The sequence below is a fragment of the Nylanderia fulva genome, unplaced genomic scaffold, assembly GCF_048542155.1.
Source record: "Nylanderia fulva isolate GAGA-0341 unplaced genomic scaffold, ASM4854215v1 Scaffold132, whole genome shotgun sequence".
In the NCBI taxonomy this organism is placed as follows: domain Eukaryota; kingdom Metazoa; phylum Arthropoda; class Insecta; order Hymenoptera; family Formicidae; genus Nylanderia; species Nylanderia fulva.
In genome coordinates this window covers 175,343-199,308 of record NW_028189538.1, presented here as the reverse complement: position 1 = coordinate 199,308, position 23,966 = coordinate 175,343, and the positions used below count along the sequence as shown (strand labels likewise).

Below are 23,966 nucleotides of genomic sequence, written 5' to 3'. Positions count from 1 at the left end.
TCCTCAGCGAAAATGTCGAAAAAGGTCATCATTTTTTACAACTTTCCAATCTTTGTCATTATGTATCTTTATAACTAAGCCTTAAATTAAAATTTTATTATAGTAAACTCTACCTGAAATTAACTGAAGAATGTAATTATGTTAGACTTTTAACTCCAAAACGTTTAGTTTTCAAAAAACCTATTTTTTTCAATCGCTTATAACTCGAAAATTATTGACTTCTCAACATTTTTGCTAAGGAAAAATCGTCTCCAAATTGGCCAGAGAATCCGCCCTTAATCATTGGTCCGTTAGTTACCGGACACCTTGTATATATTATATAAAAGTGTATAGCACGTCAGAAGCTTGTGAGCTTACAGCGATAAGTAAAAACAATTGCGTATTTATTTCATTGCGTTTATCTGTTTAAACGCGCGCTTTAATTTTTCCAACGTTTTTGCCTGTTTATATTTTAAAGGTCCTCTCTTCTAAAAATCTTATTTTAAAGATCCTCTCCGCGAGCAAAATTCGAAAACATAAATTATTTAATATTTTTACTTTATTATTTGTAAATCCTCGGTAATTTCAAAATTTTTCTATTTGAAAATTATTAATTTTCTATTGCCAATTAATTTTATCACAGACTTTACTCTTACTCCCATTGCACTTTCGTTTGCGGTTTTCAGTATACGATTTTTTATCGTAGTTACTGAAAATTATTATTGTGAATTATACTTGTGCAGTGATTTGAAGAATTTACAATTTCGTTGAAATTGTTGATTTTTCAAAAAAATTACGAGATTCGCGGAAATTGCGTGCTTTCTTGGCATTTTCCGTTCGCGGCAGGCGGTTTATTTTTGATTGTTGCAAGTGTTTTTGTTTTTTTTTTATTAAAATAGATAATAATAATGTGAAATAAATCACGATATTTGACAGATGTGCATATATATAGAAATTGTAATAATAATAATATTATATCATAAAATTGTAAATTGTTTCAATTTTTTATAGACTGCGATAAAAGATTTTACATTTGGATAAGAAACTGCGGTAAGTAAAAATATAAAATTCTTGAAAACGTAAAAATATTTGATAACGTAAAAAGGTGAACTTTGAAAAATAAGGAACTTAAAAATTGCACTAATAAATGGGCTATATATATGTGAGCCGTGCGCGGATGTAAGGTGTGTTATATCGAAATTTAATTAATAGAATTGAGAATTAATCCCAATTTTAAGTCTTACAAATGTCCAAGCTAATTTTTTGTACCTCGTGTACATTTTTGAAAGTTATATCGAAAAATTAAATTTCAATATGCGTCTTACATCTCACATTCCGCATACGGCTCACATATAGCCTATTTATCTCTTATACTTTATTTCAACCCTTATAGAAATTTATTACTAGTAACGCCAATTTATCACTTATTTCGAGTAATTAATCACTTTTATTTCGAATACTTAAATTACTGTATATTATAGTATTTTAAATACTCAAAATAAGTGATTAATTGGCGTAGTGATAAATTTCTACAAGAGAATAAGGAGCCTTTAAATTCTTAATGTAAAAAATTTCAAGTAATTTTCTTTAATAAAATTTAATTAAAAAATTTAATTAAAAAATTTTTGAACACTGTGTTATATCACATTTAAAATCGTGATTATTTCAATAAAAAAACATTTTATGTGTAAAAAATATATTTTTTATATTTAATAAATTTTATATATATATGCATATATGTAAAATATTCTCTCTCTCTCTCTCTCTCTCTCTCTCTCTCACACACACACACACACACACACACACACACAACGGGGGCCAAATCTCTCAAATTGGTCTCATGATCAATTAGCCTGGATTCGCACCAGGGGCAAAGTCTGTTGGTAATGTCAAACGAATTTAGCCTGGACTTGCACCAGGGGCAAAGTCTTTTGGTCGAGTCTACGAAATTTAGCACGGACTCGAACCAGGGGCAAAGTCTTTTGGTTCAAGTCTACGAATTTAGCACGGACTCGAACCAGGGGCAAAGTGTGTCGGTAAGGGGCAAAGTCTATCGCACGAAGATGGCGGTCTCTTCTTTAGGCACTATTAGGCAGGCCTTTGGCGATCTGTCTATTAATCTGTGGCAACACTGAGTTATTCCATGTGAAGTGAACTGATTCAACAGGTTATGATTAGAGTCATGATCGATCGAAATAAGTTGCGAATTGTCGAAATAATTCCAAACGTATATACAAGAAATTTCTTTTTGATATTTAAAACGAATTGATTCGAACAAATTGAAGTTGGATGAAACATGGACCCAAGCGAGGTCGAGTTCCTCGGTGAGAAGCAACTGGTCAGCATAGTGCCTAACTTCAATCTGGACATGATTTATCTGATCTCGGGCACAGTTGGACCCTTTCGCGCCGGTTTACCTGTCAAAGTACCGATTTGGCTCGCTGTATGTCTCAAGCAGAAACAAAAGTGTCGTATCGTCGGTCAGGAATGGATGAACATTGAAAGTCTGAATGAGAGGAAGGAGATGGAAAAGATGTCCAAGTATGATGAACTACTAAATTAATTACTAAAAATGATGAATTACTAAAAATTCGTTATTCACTGATATATATTTTCTCTCAATCGAAATCTCGTTTTCGACTCGTGAAACATTTTTATAGATTTTTAGTACACTTGAAAAAAACCAAAATTATGGATAATGGTCGAAATGTTGTGAAATTTATTAAATAATGAATTGCCAGTATTGGTCGAGAAATTTCTTATTCCTTAATTTTTACAGATTGTTTACGCAGATGTCGAGTAATCATTATATAGACGAGTGTCAAATTTTACTGAGTGTTGCAAATGACGATATACCTGATGCAGATAATATAAGGATAGCAGTGAAAGTAAGTAAAACTGATAAAAAATATAATAAGTAGAGAATAAAAATTGTATTGTGAGAATAAAAATTTGTGTAGAGAATAAAAATTGCATTATCAGAATTTGCATTGTTATAGGATATATGGGATATAAGGATGTCTAAATTGCGTACATCTGTTGATGCTTTTATAAAGAGCGAGGGAGTGCACGCAAGACTGGACCATCTCACTGCAATGGAAATTAATAGTATACGTCCATTACTGCCACATGCATTAGATCAAATGTTACGAATACAATCTGTAAGTATTTTTTTTATTTATTACTGTTATATGTATATGACATTATTGTCATAATTATATCAATATTTCTCATTTAAAATAATTTAGTTTCTATTTTTGTGTAGGCAAATACAGAAGAAACCAATTCCCAATATAGCGGAAGTATGTAAAGAGAAAAAGAAGTGTCAAATTATTTTTATAATATGCTGTTATAATATTGTTAGTAATATTGTCAAAGAAATATGAATTTTTTTTTAGAATTTTTACATTTTATTGATATATAATTTAAAAAAACTTAAAAATATCTAATTTATTATTTTATTTTATCTTTATTTACTATTTAATTTTATCTGTCCTTAAAACATATATTGTATGATATTTGAAATTAATCGCACTTTTATATTGGATTCACATACGGCATAAAGAAGTAAAAAACATTTTGCATATGAATATATAACAAGTTTTATTAGTTGGTTTACATTCAATTCAGTACATACCACTTGCTAACATCAATCACATTTCTCATTCTAACTATGTATAAGAAGTGCATATTTACATTGGTGAATCTGTCTCAATTAGTTTAAGTCATTGTTCATTATTGTATGGCATTTTGCATTTATATTTACATTGTTTATAGTACAGTTCTTCAATAATCTTTGATTTTTTCCCTAAGAATAACTTTCAGTCACATGATTATAAGGCTATAAGACCTCGAAAAATTCAAGATCCTTTCTCACTCTTTAGATATTTTTAAAAGATATACTTAGTATTATAAATATGAATGACAGATCATTAGGAAGATAGCAAATATAATCGCAAGCTATCATAGAATAATGAAAAAACTAACATGTAACATAAAAATATAAACCTTTTGCTGAGTTATTTATGATTCATATCTTCAAATGTTTTATTTAAAAAAATGCGATAATAGAAAAAAGTAAATATTTAATTTCATCTGCCGACATAAATTTTGATAAGTGTTTTAAAAAGCTCTCGAGATAAGTTACAAGAATATGTAATAAAAAATAGGGTTTTATTTTAAAAAGTTAAATTTACCTTGAAATGACCTCTAAATTTGATCCTTAGGTCAAAGTCAAGATCACCATCAAATGCCTTATTTTGAGCCCTATAACTTATATTGGAAACATTTTTTTTCTAAAATGCTTAGTTTTCGAAATATTCAGGAGTTCTAGATTTTTTATACACCCTGTATGAGTAAAATTTTAATTTGAAATATATACAAAAGAAATGTTGAGCGCCATCTACAAAAAATAATATAAAAAATTTTAAGACAAATAAAAAAATTGAATAAGTAAATACGGTTTTATGCATCATATTTGGCAATATCAATAAATTATTAATTCTATTAGCAGAGAATTATGTCAACAATAGTATAATGATATGTGAACAAATGCAACAAAATTGTCTTGACATAGGCGGGAATTTTCATAATGCCTTTTCATTAGGTTTCAGCTTAGGATTATCGCCACATAATTCAAAGCAACATAAGTACCGTATACTTTGCCCAAGCGAGTACTCGGAAATATCACATATAAAGTCCGTAACCATAAACGTGTATAATCCTTTAGTAGAGTCATCGTGTGTGTTTAAAGTTTAAACCGCTACGATTTTACTAGGATCCACTTTAACTCGAATAAACATGGTGTCGTCTTTGACGAAGTGTCGCTTCTTCACCATCTCGTGGGACACAAATCTCGGAAAGCCGAAACCTAAAGAATCCGGCTCGCGACTTGGCCGTTGAAAGTTTTTCCACGTCGGGTCGGGTATGAAACTTTCCACGATGTTGCAAGCCTTTTCCGCGATGATCGTCTGATCGAACATGGTGAATGACACGCTGTGCGAAAATGGCCATCGTAAAAGTGCATCGTATTCACCTGGCAAGATTTTTATGTATATCGAGATGTGGCTGCCTTCTCCGGTCCCATTTCCATTTAAGAAAATCGAGGCCTGTTAGGATTGAAAAATTTTTTAGTGAATTGACACTTAGAATATACTTGGTAATTTCTTAAACTCAGCTATTCAGGTAGCAAGCTTATTATGTCATTTGTCGAATGACATCATTTTGACGTTTAATGGCGCCAGTTTGTTACTTGGGACGTTTATTAAGGGTAAAGAAAATTCATAAAATGACCAAAAGAACTCTCTATGTTAATAGGAATTTTTTTCTTCATCATTTGGATGTGTACCCTTATAGTATCTTTTTTTGTTACACCTTGTATATAATATATATACATTTGAATCGCGGAAAATCGAATATGTAACGATTATTTTTAATATATTTCATATACACATACTTGTAATTTATATCCGTATTGACTAGTATAAAAAGGTGGACTGATGAGCTCCATTCCTTCCTTCGCCTTAGCTTCTAACATTTTTGCGGCATAATCCGTAATCTTCCATATAAGTGTACCCGTGTAGTTTAATGATAGTTTGCTGATCGCTGATTTTAGACTGGTTATTTGATGTTGCTGCTTCGTTACGAGACTACACATGAGACTTAGATGCATTTTTGTGGATTCTTCTAGATGTTTATCGAGCGAAAATCTATTTCCCTATTACAAAAAAATGATATAATAAATAATATAATGCTTTTCGAGCAATAAAAAAATATGATGAAAAAATATTTATAATTTTTCTTTTTCTTATTACAAAGATTACATATTTTGGAAAAAGCATCTGTTTCAATTCATTTTGACTTACTCATCTTTTATACAAGCTATAATATATGAGAAAAAATAGTACCTTGAAGCGACAACCGGCGTCCTTAAATGTACACGAAAGTAAATGCGTGGTGCAATGATCCTTTAAGTGAACCTCGAGATCCTCTCGGGGAAGTACCGCGGTTTCGCAACGATGAGGGCACGCAACAGGAAATCGGCCGCATTTCGTGTGATGAGCGCCGAGCGTATCGAAAACGAATTCTTTGTTACAGTAACGACAGGCGACCAATCTTTTGGCACATTCGCCTAACTTGTGCTGTCCGAGATGTCTCCTTTGGACCTTCATTCCACATTTGTTCTCGCAATACAGGGGCTCGTAGCCGCACGTTCCCATGTGTTTCTATAAATATCATGTTTTGTAGAGTCTAAAACTTTTCTTAAAACTTATGAAATTATATATATATATATATATATATATATATATATATATATATATATAATTTAATTCGTGGTAAATTTTATTAAATACCTCCAAAGTATGTCCCGTAAACTCTTTGGCACAAAAGTCGCAACGAGCCCTACGTTGGGCGCAGGTATATTTCAAATGGTCTTCCATGAGTACACGAGGAATCATCGCCCCGCATTTATTGCCACAAGGAACCGCATCATGTTTACATGTATTTAAGTGCGCCTGATAAAAAAAGAAACAGAAGACTCTGAACTTCTCTACTTCTGTCGAGACTCGTTCTTTTTAATATTAAGTTTTATTTGAAACAATCTTACCTTTAACTTCCTTAGTTCGTCTGACCATTTGCAGCCATCCTTGTAATGTATACAATATACGACTGAACCCATTATTGCCTTTTCTGCCTCCGTATCTTGGAAAGTCTGAAATTGATCAGAACGATGAAAGCTATTATTTATTTTTGTTTGTTTGACTGTTTGTCAAAACATAATATCCAAAACCTCAAAACATAAAACCCAAAAACTGTCGGATATATTATAATCTCGCTGTTACATGATGCTGCAATATATAATTAATTTTGGGAGTGACATGTGGTGGTTTCGCGGCGTGGAAGTCGCGGCCTGAGAGGCGAAAAATCTCAAATTTGAATACTAAACACTTCATAAAGCATTGTTTTATCGATAAAAACGCGAAGGTTTCGACCATGAATCTTTTCGTTGGCTATAAAGGTTGAAAAATTCTTTTCGCTCCCCCGTGTTTGTTAATATTAATACTTTAATGGTGAAAAAGGATTTCTTAATCTGTATAACCAATAAAAATAATAGTAGTTGAACTCATTTATGAGTAAATCCTTATTAAATGAGCAAATCCTTTTCCATATGATTACAGTATTAATATTAACAACCAGGAGAACGTTATATATAATTTCACGTAAAAAGACAGTTAAAAAATTACATTTTTTTGTCGATCTTTTTTTAACTTTTTTGTTTTTTTACATAAAATTATAGCGTTCACAATTAGTTATTATTAGTACTTTAATTATAGAAAATTGTTCACACACACACATACACGCACGCGCGCGCGCGAACACACCCACACACACGCATGCACGCATACGCACGCACGCACACACACATACACACACACACTATCTGTATAGCCAATAAAATGATTCATAGTTGAATTCACAATTCGTATTTCTATGGATAAAACAGAGCGTTAGGATTACTTTCAGATGTTTTTGGAAAAGGATTGTGTAAGAAGAAAGTGATTAATGAGAGGAAAGGAAGATGAAGAAGAAGGAGAGATAGAAGAGAGGAGGGAAAAGAAGATGTAAAGTCGCTTATAGACAAGTTAAAAAGGAATTAAAGAGATATCGTAAAAGGGGTCCGATTGGCCGATTTTGAAAAATTAATTTCTTAATTATTGCGAAAATCGCAAAATGATAAGAGAACTTTCCTATTCAATTTAACTCGTTCTATTTACACATGAAAGAGGGCGATTATTATTATTATCAGACAACCTATATTAGTAAACTCTTCAGGGTATAGCACTGTGGGAGATGCTGCCTTGTGCTGAGAACCACGTGGGTGGTGTGATCTAAGAATACTTTAAATATATTGTCGCGCGATCATTTATTATTCTTAATTGGATGCACTATTGAAAATCCTATTATATACATATGTTGGGAAAAGGAAACCCAGCCAAAAATGATATCAAATCGACGTCGATTCGACGACGAATTGACGTCGATTCATCATCGTTGAATCAACGTCGATTATATAACTCGATGTCGAATCAACATCGATTCAACGTCAATTTGATCATTCATTTCTGGCTGGGAAGTAACAGATGTCAGTTTTTCTTAATTTCTACATATGACGTAAATACGATGATCTATTTTCTTCAGATTTACTAAAACCTTGCTTATATGATCTGTAAAAATTAATTTAAAAATTTGAATTTTTTAAAGATTTTTTTAAAAACGTCAATTTTATTATTTTGCTGCCGTATATGCGGATAAATAATAATAAATAGAATAATCTTTAGTAGCAGGTAAGATGATAAAAGACCAAGTTAGATTATAAAAATATATATTTTTTATGGATGAAAAAATTTATTGTAATAAACTTTTTATACATATTATTTTAATGTAACATATTATTTAGACGCATAAGAAAATAAAAATAGAAGAAAAATATTATTTATGATTTTGAAGAAAAAAAAATTAAATAAAATATTGTATGTATACAATCTAAAATTAAATTAAATTAAAAGCAAAACAAAAATAATTATTAATTATTTAGAAACATTTATAAAAACAATTTATATCAAATATATTAGATGAAAGCAAATAAAGATACTTAGTTTTATTTTATAACATAAGCTATATAAATTACATCATATTTACTTTAAAAATAAAAAAAATTAATAAATTGCATATAATAAAATTTACATAGATATATGCATTAACTATAACTAATTATAAGCAGATGCATTTACATTACAAATTGCATTAATGAACATAATTCCTAATTTGCATATGAAAATGTTATCTTGGTCATAACATTCATTTTACTTAATGATCTTATATTTATTTATCCCATAAAAATATTATAATATGAAAAAGGGAAAATATTAATATATGTTACATATATGTTACTATGTGTTTTCAATTATACTTTGTCGTGATTTCATAAAATGTATAGTGAAAGTATTTATTATATATAATTATACCATGGTTTATGAACAAATACCAAAAAATTACATAGTCTACAATAGATTTTTTTATTATATTATTATTTATTTTCATTGGTATATTGAAATCAAACTACAAGAGATTATTATGAAATATTTCTATAATAATAGTTATAAGCATTGATTCGTCATTTATTATTATTTTAGAAAAGTTAGTCACTCGTCATCTTATCTACTCTTCATCCTACCTTCTTTCTTCTATCACGGTCACGATCCCGTTAACAGAAACCATTTACAGTCCAATCATTTCGATAAATAAAATGTCTAATATTTTTTAAAATATTTGTAACATTATAATATAATAATTCTTATCATTTAAAATTCGAAAAAAAAATTAATTTATAACATTTATTTCGAATATTTTTGAGCGTTTAGAGAAATATATGTATATATAATAGAATATTGCCGAAAATTAATATAGAACAATAAAAATTGATAGAAGAATGTAAAACACTGATAGTTCTAATATACACACAATAATATATATTTAATACATCATGTTGAGAATTTATGCAATTTCATATTTCTTTAATGCTTTTGACTTAATTTCGTCGAAATTGTCTCTCCTTGAAACCTCGGTTTTCTCAGTACGGGATAAGGAATCGCGAGACTAATCTTTATATATACTAACATACGCAAATGCATCCGGCTTAAATATATATACGTATGCAAGCACGTTCGGAGATGGTCGCAAAGAGCAGAAACTTGCACGACCGGCAAGGTCGAGGAACTTAACGCAACCAGCTAGTTGTTAGCGGCGAGATATAAATAACAGAAAAGAAGTGAAAGAGACGAACCTGTCTTCTTCCTCTAGATTGCTCTTGAAAGAACTCGAAATATTAGATGTTTTAAAATTTATATCGATGCAGTAAATTCTAACATAACATTTTTAAGTCAATTTACTTCAATATTTTTAATAAATAATTTTTTTTATCATCAATATCATATTTATATTATATATTTATTTTAAATCTTAAACAAAATTAAAAAAATTATTTATTTTTTTAATTTTGTTTAAGATTTAAAATAAATAAATATATATATATATATATATATATACACACAATTGTAATAAAATTAAGATAATAATAATAATAATATAGGTTCAGAAATTTCTGCATTCCTAAGTTCCCTTTTTTTGAATAAAAAGAAACTGTCGATCCAAGTTATTAAATTCCCGCTATAGCAATATAAATGACTAATGGGCGTGATATTACAGTAAAATAACACAATCTGATTTTCATATGTTCCACTTATTCTTTGCATCTGGTAGCATTGAATATTCAATCCTCAATATTCAATGTCATCATCAATTGACATATCTTATTTTTTATCTTATCTTTTTTAGCTTCAACGAATTAAATATATGATATAATTATCTATACGTGATAAACTGACAACAGTTTAACTATTGCTTCAGGTTGCATAGTACGACTATTTTATATTATTAGTTTTTAAGTTTTACATTAAAGAAATTACGAATCCGATTATTTATATGTATATCATCTGTGTTTTATTTTGATTATCAATATTCTGATTATTTATCGAAATATTTCTAGCTCGACTTAATAATCATGCAAATACAGCTACAAGATTATAATCTTAGATTATAATCTTTTCTCCCAGACTCGAAGACCGCAAATTTCGACAAATAATATTGCGAATTAGTACCCTGAACGACGTTCTCTTTTCAAGTTTGTACGTACGACCTTGACAAATAGTTGAAAATTAACATACGACGTAACATGTGTTAAGCTTATTATTTTCTCGTTCTTAAAAACAGTTGAATTGAATAATGTACCAGGGCAATAAAGACGAGATATCTATTTATCCGCATTTAAAATTTTTTATTATATATTTTATATTAGTAAAAATCCCAATTCCTAAACAAGATTCCTGAACAAATACTGCACATTTTTATTAATATATTAAGCCCATTTTAAATTATATCTTTATTAAAAATATGAACAGATAAAAAAACAGAATTAAACATTAATTCTTTTAATGTACACTCGACAGTCTGTCGTCCAAGCACATTCAATTGAATATCACAAAGGTCGAAACTCTTAATAATCCATTTCCGGTTAATTAGATATTTAATATTCAGAATTTTAAACTTCGTTTTTTTTTAGTTTATAAGTTGTATATAAAGTGACGTGGACAAAGCAATAATAATTAAAGCAATAAAAATAAATAGGATATCCCTGCTTCATCAGAAATTCAACATTTCGAAGAGCACTTTTTATTTAAAGTTTAATAATAAATATTCTCAAGTAAAAAGGGAATGGGCTAATTAATAGCACGTGAGTAAATGATTGCACAAATTATTTTTTCTTGTTAAATATTATTTGTTGTGCATTTCAGTCCCAATTTCGGACTATCCATCATTAGCAAGTATTAAACGAATAAAAATAAATCTTATAAAGCGTGGATTATATAAATTTAAATTCGCAAATACATATGAAATGGAATAAATTTTAGATTAAATCTCGCATATGAAGAGTACATACATAAAAATTGAATCGCATGTATGCGTCTATTGGCGACCTTCAGTAACCCTCACGATGGACAAGTTTAATAAGGCTTCCTCCGGTTCCGGTTGTTAAGAAATTACATGGCTCTGATTAGTTGGAAATATTGTAAAATATCCGAATCTTTAACAATTTAAAGCTAAAAAAAAAGGCGTGAAATGTTAAGGAGAAAATGGGGAAACAGAATAATGAGGAAGACTCATCACATTCGTTGGACAAAGTATTGCGAGATATAAGAAAACACAATTATCGATCATTTAAACTAAAATATTTAGACAATTATCATTATAATTATAATATTGTAATCATGTAAAATAACGATATTTAAAAACATTTTGTTACTTTGAAATATGATACGTACATATGTTATATATTTCGTATATTTCTGTTGCTGGATCTTCTTCTAGAATAGTGTAACTTTTCTCTTCCTAAGAAAAATTTCTTTGTATATCTTTTGTACATACATGATATAACGACTGTTTTAACGCAATATACAATCTGAGATGTACAGAATATCCCAGAATTAGTAAGTCATCTTGTTAATGGAGATTCCTAAGGTTATTTAAAGACGATTTTTGGTCAGCAAAAATTCCGAGACGAGTATTGTGCTTAGATGATTTTTTAGCTAGATAAAGATGTGTAGAGATAAAAATATGTAAATTTATTTTAGATAAGATAAAGATGATTTTGTTGTAAATATCTAGATAAAAAAGATAAAATTATATGGCAATTTATTTAGATAACTTCCAGATAATATTTTTAAGACCATTTATCTAAACACAATTATAAAAAAATGTAAATTAATTATAAAAGGGATATAAAAATATATTCACACTTTTATTTATATAAATAGTTTACTACTTAAGTTCTACTAATTAAGTATTTTTATGTGCTATGACTCTAACAATAAACCCAAATTATCTGAACATTATTCTAGATAATTTTATGAAGATAATTAATATTTTTTTATCTAAAATGTAGATATATTTATTTTTATTATCTATATATGGCTATTATCTAGATATAACTCAAAAATTTTATCTAGATGATCATTTATATAATTTTATTTAGATAACAGCAAACACTGCGAGGCACTAATAATATTTTCGAGTTATAAGCTATTGAAATAATAAAAGAGTTTTTCGGAGTCACTAAGCCTTGTGGAAATAAAATATTAACAATACCACATTCTTCAGTTAATTTCAAATAGAATTTATACTTTAATAGAATTTTAATTTAATTAGGGCTATATATATATGTATGTATTTATTAATCCTTGCCTTGCGATTTAGGATGGCTTATTCCGTTTTACAAATCTTTTTGTTACAATATTAATATAATTTTCAATTCACTAGAATAACCATAAATATATAAAAGTCTTTATAAAATCGTTAAAATAATATAATATAATTTATATAAGGGTTATAAAACGATATATATGGTAAAAATTGGAAACTTGCAAAAAATGATAATCTTCCTATTAACAAAGTGATCCGCTAATTCTGGGACACCCTGTATAATGGGCGTACATTTAAGATTGAGAGAACGTGAAACGTACGAATCAAGTTCCCGTATTTTACTTCCTTTCGTAGCGGGTTTCCGTGGAGCGTAACGTTCTCGTTCACGAACGGCACGGAGCACGGAGAAGTTCATGTCGTGGAATGCGCGATGATGGAACAATGCGCGAGGAAAAAAAGCACGTACAAAGAGCTACGCCGCTTCCGGCGCGTAGCCTGACCGGAGAAGTCGTGGGAAGAGAGAAAGAGAGAGAAAGGGAACGGAAGCGAGGGGAGGGGCAAAAGAACCGAGTTTTTATAATATTACATGCAATGATTACTCTTGCCTGGATATTCGTAACTATTTTACATTATTTCGGATGTCGTAATCAACAAAAGACCATAAAAGATTTTACAATTAAAAATTCACGAAATTCTGCTCTTTTTTTCTTCTCTTCTTTATAAGGCTTCTGTCAAGAATTTGTCAGATAATTTATGGATTATATATTCGAAATTGCATTGAGCAAACCATGAAAATATATTTATAGTAATAATAATATAAAGGGATAAATCATTTTTACGACCAATACTGGCTAATAAATATTTAATAATCACCACTTTGAAAGTGGTGATTATTAAATATTTATTAGCCAATATTGGTCGTGAAAATTATTTATCCTTTTAATTATTGACTGGCAACATCAAGAATTCGATTATTTATTTTAATAATAATATATATAAGGCTAATTTTTCGCTGTCTTATAATTGTGCACGAGGATTTGCTTAGCACATTGTTAAGATTATATATATTTAGGAATAAATCTCAATTCGAGATTATAGTGTTATGCGACCATAATATTTCATAAATCAATTGCCGACTTTATATCGGTAAAGTGGTGATATTGCGAACACGAGCAAATCGAACGAAGAGTCGTGTAAGGAAAAAAGAAGTCGAATAACTTCGAAAACAGTTGAGGCCATCTGTTATGTTGCTCGATTCCCACGCTTCCGCTGTCGCCATCCCGTCACAGCTAGCATTACAACCAGCATTTTATTCCGATGAGACGGCACCGGGGACATACTCGCATACGAAATTTCACGAATCATATAGATATGTGAAGAAAGGCCATATCTAATCTTGGTGAGCTAACGCAATATCTATAACGACACATATATTGAAATGTCATCGGGACAAACCGTTTGCGTGCAAAATTTTTACACGCATCTTAGAATCAACATTTTTCTTAATGAGATCGCGATAAACTTAAATTCTCATCATGTTGATATTGAAATCACCACATTTCTTCATTGCTGTATTTAGATCTTTTATTTTTCTTTATTCATTTGCGATTTCCCAGAGATAGCACTATGTCCAAAATTAGTGTATAAGAATCATTAAGAAATCTTATGATATGATATCTCAAAGACATTTTGAAAACATCTTATAGATGTCTTATGCACCAATATTGGACATGGTGTTGTCTGGGTTGCTATTGATGATATACTATATTAAAATAATGATTAAGATAATAATTTTATAATAACAGACAAATGTATGGTTTTCTTATTATTATAATATTTCAATTGTGTTGTCGTGTGTTTAAAAATAAGCGATTTCAAAAATATGACTTGTATCCATATAACATGTTCAAAACCCACACAGTACAAAATCTTGCTGAGACCTTCACAAAATTTACTCAAAAATGTCTTATATACGTCCTAGATACGTGAAAATGTCCGCTATTTTGTTACAAATATGTTTACGAAAAGGTTGCACAAACGTTTCAAATGTTACGTTTTCTATGTTTTTATGTTTTTTAAATCTTCTAATGAAATTTTAGTGTTATTTTGAAACTTTGAAACATTTCTGCAACATTTCTGTTGAGTTTTGTACTATGTGGGAAGATATGTCCAAAGGACATCCAGAAAGTGTAAAATATTTAATAACTTATTTTTAATAATATTATTAATAATATTATTATTAAAAATATCAGTTTTGCGTTAGAAAGTTAAACTGAAAAAAAACCTGAAAAATGAATAAAAATAGGAGAAGAAGTATGCCTAACCTCATCAGTAATTATAGGTGCTTTATCCACATCGTGTCATTGATTGGGCTGGGCGGTGATGTAGGGCTAGCACTAGGGCTTATGTGAAAACCTTTGAATTCTTTCACGGGTCTTTGTGGTGACACCCTGGCTGGGAAACTCAAAGTTTTGGTCCACTGCGATAGACCTCGCACCATCTTTAAAGTTTAATGCACTATAACGTCACTCGCGGTGACCGAGATCTTTCTCGTTTCTTATACCGTTGTTGATACTATTTACATATGAATTTTGTGGAGAGGCAGACTCATTATTATATTCTTTCTTGTTGTCGCGTGATACAAATTCTCTATAATACCCAAATTATATGCTTTATATCCTTTTGCGATGGTTTTTCCCAAAAAAGAGGTTTTTGTTCTATCAAAATCTTCACACACGTGATACTCAAAGCAACTGTCGAATTATATATTGACACCCGAAGAATATCTTGATAAACGAATTTTTAAATCAAAAACACTTCCCGAGAGTTTGCAAGACGGAGAACGCTCTGATCTGATGGATCGACGCACAGGCTGCGAGCTGCGACTAGTTCTGCAGTTCCTCTGGACCGAGCGTTATGGTGTCGATGGGAATGATGACGATGATAGAATAGTGGTGGTGGTTATATCGATGGTGGAGGAGGAAGAGAAAGAGACGGCGAAAAGAAGGAGAAAAAGGGGGGAAAGAATCGGTCGCGAGCCAGAAGAGTCATTGAAGTGACCGAGAGAAACTGGTGAGGTAAAGAATGGTGCGCGACACACACAAATGTAATTCTTTCCAAGTTTTTTTATTGTATTTATTATTTTGGTATATTAATATATAATTACGAATAAACGATTTAAAACGATTTAATGTAATTCTAAGATTTATGATGATATATTAATATTGATGTAAATTGCAATTTAATTCAATTTAATTTATTTTACATGTTGCTTAATTTTTCTTTAGAATTATAGAAATGGAAAGAGATAAAAGATTAGTGTTAAAGTTAAGATTAATTAACATTAGTGAAACTCTGATCTTTAGATCCATCTTCGTAAGTCTTTCCAGGTAGCAGACTGACGCCATTAAACGTCAAAAAAACGTCATTCGACGTCAAAATAACGTCATTTTGATGTTTAATGACGTTAGTCTGCTACCTGCTGGGTTGTTTTAGAATAGGATAACTGAAAGAAGAGTAAAATATCCAAAAGAGGAAAATATAAAGATAGATCATTATACATATAATGAAAGAATATATACATATGTGAGACGTTCCACGTCAAGTGGGAGAACCGTCCTGGCAAAATTTTAAAGTTAAAACAAAACGTTTGAGGGCTTCAAATTTTCGTTATTTTATGTTATTTTAAAAAAACGTGGCCTTTTAAAAAATTAAAGTACCCACTCCAATATGACGGCTGGAATACGTGATAAAGTTATTAAAAATATTTAATTTATCGATCAGGTAGTCCAAAACGCATTCAATTTCAATGAAACTGGGGAGTTTTTCAAGTCGCTTATGAAGAATCTATAGTCAGAATTTGAAAAATTTTTTATTTTTTTATTTTTATTTTTATCGTTATTATAGTACTGAATAATTGAAAAAGGGTCAATTGCGCCGGTATATCTTCTTCCAATCTTTTATTTTAATTGTTATTATATGACGCGTGTTAAAAATCAATAATTTCATTTTTTATCACATTTAAATAGTACTAAAATAACGATAAAAATAAAAATAAAACATAAACAATTTTTTTCAAATTCTGATTATAGATTCTTCATAAGCGACCTAAAAAACTTTTCATATATTGGAGTGGGTACTTTAAATTTTTTAAAAGGCCACGTTTTTTCTTAAACAACATAAAATAATGAAAATTTTAAGCCGTCAACAGTATTGTTTCAACTTCACAAATTTTGCCCAGACGCCTGTCCACTTGACGTGGAACGTCCCATGTATAAAATAAAAATATTTTTTTGAGAAACAATTTAGAAAAATAATTTTGGATCCTGCAAAAATAAGCCCCCAATCATCAAATGAGACGCTCGCAGAAACGCGTCCAAACATGTTCGTTCTCGTCCATGGACGTCGGAACTTACAAAGAACTTAACTAGTATTAGGAGACGGTTCGAACGAGAAAAGAGGGACACGTGTTGCCAACTGCAAGTTTGTAGAGGAGAAGAGGAATAACGACATTGTCGGAATTATATATCGCGATATGCCCGTGCGTTCAACTGTGCGCGGACCGGATCTAGCCGCAACTACGGCTACGGCCTTCTTCTCGATCTCCTTCCTCCCCCTTTCCTGCCCGTTAATAATCGGCTGTAAAATAAGTTTCTTAATTTGGTTCTTAAGCTCTGCGCATAATGCAGAAAATATTGGGAATACGAATAAATATTTAATAATTGGATTAAACATTGGAATTAGGAATAGAGATTAAGCACAGAATAAAAGAAAAAAAAATAAAAAATATAGAAAATATAAAAAATATTCATATTTTATAGCTTATAAATTTAAATAATATATAGATTTAGATATTGCTAATACAGTATATTTCTAATACTGGAGTAACATTTTATTGTCATATATTTAGTGTTTTTCAATCAATAGCAATTTTACTTATATTAAAAAAAAAGAAGTTTTGAAAAGATCTTGAGATAAAAGTTAGAAGAATATATAATAAAAATGGGAATTCATAATAAAGAAATTAAAAGTTACCTTCAAATGATTATTCGAGGTCAAATCAATGGCATCATCTTATATCCCCCTTCGAACCAAACAACTTTTGTTTGAATAAATGTTTTTCCGTATCTTTCATATTTTTTTGAGATATTTGAATTTCTAAGTTAAAATGAGACATGGGACACCCTGTATATGCATATAATCTTTAAATTTTTTTTGTTTCTAATTAAAAACAGTTTAAAAAAACCTATCATTAATTCTAGCGTAGCGTTTATTAATGACGTTAAGATATTTATTTAAGTTTCTAAAAATTTTGTTTTGACAATAATCTACAAAAAATAGAAAATATTTATTAGATGTTAGAATTTAGTAATTTTTTAAAAATTAATATTTAATAGTATATTAGCAAGTGCGGGGGAAGCTCGGCTTCGCCTCGTGCGCCAAACTTCTGTACTCTCGACCGATTTACGATCCGCACATATTAGCTACGATATTTTGGGTGACCGGTGCGTGGAAAGGGAGCCCTTTCTAAAATTCCATCATGTGCGTAAAGGGCGACTTTCCGCGCGCCGGTTGCACAATATTTATTTTTATTCCTAATATTTTTTTTATTGTGCGCAAGGCCTTAGCAATTGATGACCACAGTTCTAAATCTTAATATGTTCCAGTAGTTGTAAAAAAATGATTCACATCGCGCCTCAGATCAGGTATTGTGCCTCGAAGCTCTGAATCGTTTAATAAGCAAATAAATATCTAAGCATTCATCACATTTATTGCATGTTTATTTTCTCTGCTCATTCATTACTTCAACTTTGAGCTGTAATAGATATTGAAAATTATCCTGTCGCTTAATATTTTTATTTGTTTAACTTTTCATTAATTTTAAATTGTTTATTGAGAATTTAAAACATTTTTATGTACCAGTAAGTAAATAAATAATATATAATAAAATAAATAATAAAAAATCTGTACTTTTATATCATAAAATCTAGGAGAATTCTTAGAAAAATAAAAATTTCTATATCGGCTTTTTAAATTTTTTGCATATAAAATCAAACATCGATACTTATCTAACTCTTTATAAAAACATGTAAATGTAAAAATAAATTATTTGAATTAGTAATTAATAATGTGGAGAAGAAGAATATGTTCTCAATTTTGTTGTATATGTTACATTTAAATATGTAATTATTTTTAAAATTTATGTAACAATATTACTCAATATCGATCATGCATTAACATATATTTTGCGCCGCATGCATCTGTCCTTGATTACGCAAGCGAAATAAAGATGAAATAAAGTTGCCATCAGAGCAATCTTCAAGATTCTCCGCGCGGATAAATTTTTCTTGTCGAGAGAGAAGTAGGGATTTTCATTGAGTTCGTGCGCGCATTCTGCAGTCTACATTTCAGAGATGGAGCTCCGTCGAGAGGGACAAAGGAGGATTTCTCGAAGCGTGCTGATGATACATGAAGCACCTGGCGATGATGGGAGGGATCGAGCGTATGTGCGGAGGATAGGACGAAACACTCTGTCCGGGGAATAATATTGGAAGGGTGCAGCTGTCACAGCAGCTGCAAACTTCTCACTCTTCTCTCTCTCCCTCACCCACTCTTTTCCTTCCCTCTCTCCTTCCCTCATTCCCTCTCTCTTCTCTTCCTTTCCCCTTCTCTTTCTTTTTCTATCTTTTTCTTATTGATTGGCAACCTTTTTTTGTACCTTCTGCCTTTTTGGCTCCTATGCGCCATTTAATTCCTACCTCTTGGCATACACTGATTTCTTTATAACAAATTTTTATAGTAAATTTATGAACGTAAATAAAATCCAACACGGCGAACGAAAAACCACATATAATCTAAGACATTTCTTAAAAGAATTCTCTTCATTTCTTAAAGGTTCTTTTGAGTAATACTTAAATTAGTACTTTTTTAACTGGAAAATTAAATTGAACTATTAGTAGAGAATTATAGAAGAGAAAGTAAAGAATAAAATTCAAGAATTTTAATATCTTTATTAAAAAAATTGTATAATTATATATTTTTTCTAATCGATAAAATCGTTAAGAAATCAAGACTACGCTACTGCCATCATAAAAAAAGAAACATTCTTCTTTCTAAGGCAAAATCTGCTTGCGTTTGTGTTTATACCAGCTGCTTCTTGTATATATAAAAATGAACTTCCTACCCTGCTTTACATCTGCTTTTCTAGCACATCTGTAATGGCTGTTCAATATACATATTTCTAGATATAATAGCACAGAAAAACACAAAGCAATCCCAGACAGTACAGAATATTTATAAAATCTTTATAGAATATTTATAATAATTATTTTAATATTTTATAAATATTTTATAAATGTTTTTGGAGTTTTAGATTTAATAGAATCATAAATATTTATCATAAATATCAGAAAATATTTACGATAAATATTATAGTAAATATTATAAATATATTTATTAAATCATTATGATACAGATTTTTTTAAATTTATATTTTCTTTAATAAATACTCAATAAGAAATCATGAGTTAAAAAAACATAATCAACGATTTTTTAATCAAAATGATCGGTTGATATAATCTAATCTAAAATTCAGTCGATTAAATGTTTTTGTGATTTTCAAACGCTCTCTATTAGCTATTTATACAAAAATTAAAAATATGTAAAAAATGTTTATAAATAACTTATTAAACATTTATTTTAAAGTAGAATATAAAATTATAATATACACTATACAATATACTTAGGCAACACAGTAGTTTAACAAATAAATTTACGTACACATCGATATATACGTAATTTATTTGTTAAAAGACATTCTGTTGCAGAATGTAGCTCAAAAATAGAAATAATTTTAATAATAAAATATAAATAAAATTAATGAACAATCCCGCTCTGTATTTGAAATAACAAATTATTAAAATAGTGAATTAAGATTTAACGTTTGTATAATTTTAAAATATGTGAATTTTTAACATTAAAATTGTTTATATATTAATTATTTTGTTTTTTAATGTTGCTTGTTAGTTGGCCTTAATTCACCATTTTAATAATGGAAATAATGATATGACATTTTTAATTTTATTAATTTCCGTTTTTGCCAGCCTTATCAAGAGACACGGTAGTGTCTCGCGACCAGTTAAGGGCGTAGCGGAGACACCGTGTATCTTAACGCGAGTCGGACATTTGAGTCTTTATAATATTTCGAATCCTCAATAATGGCTGAAGCAATCGAGTTTATACTAGACTTAATCGATAGATTGAGTTCGAATTATATAATAAAAGTGTCTTTATTTCTGCTCTACGTGATTTGTAAGCAGAGATATATAAATGCAAAGTCGAAATATGAAAAATTTCTATTAAGAACGTCCCCGTCATCATTATCATCATCATTATCATCATTATCATCATCATTATCATCATCGACCACGCATACATAGTAGTATCGTGCTACACGTATTCACACGTATACAACACATGCGCACACATATATCACACGTACACAACACATGCAAGATGCATGTAGTGGTAATTTGGTCCATCTCGCACGTTTTACAACAGATGGCGATAGTGGCGCTCCGCCATATCGGCAGCGTGCGGGGTTATGTTGGCTAACTCTCTCTCTCTCTCTCTCTCCTCTCTCTCGCGCGTAGCAGAGAGAGCGAGAGGCAGGCGAGAGAGAGGCGCCTCTCTCTCTCTCGCTATCTCCTATCTCTCTCTCTCTCTCTCTCTCTCTCTCTCTCTCTCTCTCTCTCTCTCTCTCTCTTTCTCACACACCACACGCACACACCACACACACTCTCTCATTCTCACTCACTTACTCACTGTTCGTCTTGTGTACTTATTCAGTACATTCATGATTAAACATCTATATGCATTAATGTGAAATTTACTTACAATTAGTTTACTTGAAATATTCAATCTCTAATGTGTTTATCTTATAAGATAGACAAAAAAATCTGAGTAAATAATAAGAAAAAAAAACAAGGATTATTATTGTCATAATTTTTTATCAATTAAGTACTCTCAACTATCCAATAATTAAATAAATACGTACAAATGTGCGCGCGTGTACACACATACACATATTGATATTAAAGAGATTGAAGGAGAGGAAGGAGAAGATAAAAATTTAAATATTCACATATATTTTCAAATATTATATATGAATTTATAGTTTACATATCTAATTAATAATGAATTTCTAATTATATTAAACATATCAAAATAAAGACATACATGTATTTATCAAATGAATAAAATTATTGAATACAGACTTAAAAAATTTATTAAACATAAACTTAAAAAATTAATTAATTAAACATATTCCAAATTTAGAAAAAATAAACTTTATTTATATATGCAACAGCTTTTTAAACTAAATTTTTAAATTCTATTTTATATTAGACAATTATCTCAATCAACATCTACGTCCACATTAGCTGCACTGCAGACTACCTCTACAGCCACATTATCTGCTCCGCGGATATAGCGTTATGCCAATACGATACATTACATGTACTTACTTACTTGCCTTTACTGTACCAACTCTTGTTCTTTCCACGTAATCATGTTTTTACAGTTATCGTTTGCTGTATATCTTCCAGCAAACTTTATTTCGTGTGAAGTGTATTTAATTAATTAAATCTCTGCGAAAGATTGAGAAGATGAAGGGATAATTCAAACTATGAAGACATGGTTACATGGAAAAGACAAGAGTTGATACAATAATAAAGACATACATGTATTTGTATCCTGCTGGCATAAGATTATAGAAGTTGATTGAGATTGAAAAATAATAATGAAAATAATAAAAAAAATAAAGACACATGTATTTGTATCGTGCTGGCATAAAGTTATAAAAGTTGATTGAGATTGAAAAATAATAATAAAAATAATTAAAAAAAGGAAATATTCAATCATCATTTAAAAGCATATTTGAAATCTGTAGAATAAACAGTTTTTGCAAAAAATGTGGAGCATTAGAGCTCTAGTAAGTCTAAAAATAAATGTAAACATCAATTAATAATAACTGATGTTATATATATATTATATATATAAACCAATTTGTTGCAATATTCACTATAAAAGGTTGTAAGGGTAAGATGGCTAAAAGTGAATAATTTAAAAGATAGTTAACATAATTTTACATAAACTGAAATATTTCATAGAATAAAATATTTGTAATATTTCGAAGTTTATGTAAGATTATGTAAAAATTATACCTTTACAACTTTTTATAGTAAATATTGCGAGGAATCGATTTATATGAGAAAAATTAAGGTAATTCTATTTTGAAAATATAAGTGACCTTTAAATAACCTTGAAAATCGCCGTTTAGGAAAAAGTCTGTGTCAACTTTTTCTTTTTCGAAATCCTGCAACTTTTATCTAAATTTAATAGAAAATGTATAAAAAATGCTCGACATTAGTACACACACACACACACACACATATGGGTAAATTTATATAAATAGGGTGCTTTAGGAGGAATGATCAGGATTCTAGGATATGATTGTACACATCATTTTAAGCAAAGAAGTTTAGATAAACATGTTTAATAATTGTTCTATTCCGGTCATAAAAATATACAAAAATGAATGATATAATCTCTAAAAACTCACCTTTAAAAAAAGGTAAAAAAAGGCGACCAGTTAAGAGCACGCCATTAACAAAAATTATCCATTGCAAACCCATGTAGAATCCTATCCTATTGCAAACCCATGTAGAATCCTATAAAAAATTAATCATTGCAAACCCATGTAGAATCCTAGGCAAAATTAACCATTGCAAACTCATGTAGAATTGTATTAAAAATGATCCATTGCAAACTTATGTAGAATCCTACATTGCAAACCCATGTACAATAGAATTGTATGAAAAATTATCGATTATAAATTCATGTACAATCGTAACAAAAGTAATGAAATAAAAAAAAAATTGCGCCAAGTGAAAGTAGAAACTTGTACCAGTGGAAAATTAAAGTTGCAGACATATATAGAGTCGTATAATGAATCAGTAAAAATTTAAATTTGCAAATGTAGAATCGTACCATAAAAAAACTTATCTTTTAAAAAAAAAGATAAACAAGATGCCAAGTCCATGCGCCATGTAAAAAAGAAATAAAAAAATTTTAGTTAAAAAAACTGGGAGCGCTGCTAAATAATATTCTAA

At 29.6% G+C, this 23,966-nt stretch overlaps 2 protein-coding genes across 2 annotated transcripts; one reads left to right on the top strand and one right to left on the bottom strand.

Moving 5' to 3' along the window:
- The first annotated feature begins 2,029 nt into the window (after positions 1-2,029).
- LOC114940665 (putative DNA replication complex GINS protein PSF2) lies at positions 2,030-4,001 on the top strand. Its single transcript, XM_085479901.1, has 4 exons — positions 2,030-2,520; positions 2,759-2,867; positions 2,979-3,140; positions 3,245-4,001. The coding sequence occupies exons 1-4, from the start codon at positions 2,276-2,278 to the stop codon at positions 3,287-3,289; spliced, it is 561 nt and encodes a 186-aa protein (XP_085336027.1). The 5' UTR covers positions 2,030-2,275; the 3' UTR covers positions 3,290-4,001.
- Positions 3,566-15,641, bottom strand: LOC114935490 (TNF receptor associated factor 4). Its single transcript, XM_029308337.2, is given in 7 exon segments — positions 3,566-5,087; positions 5,435-5,695; positions 5,886-6,203; positions 6,333-6,494; positions 6,587-6,691; positions 15,120-15,146; positions 15,149-15,641. Coding segments are annotated over 7 exon segments (1,374 nt in total). The 5' UTR covers positions 15,296-15,641; the 3' UTR covers positions 3,566-4,733.
- Positions 15,642-23,966: the final 8,325 nt, after the last annotated feature.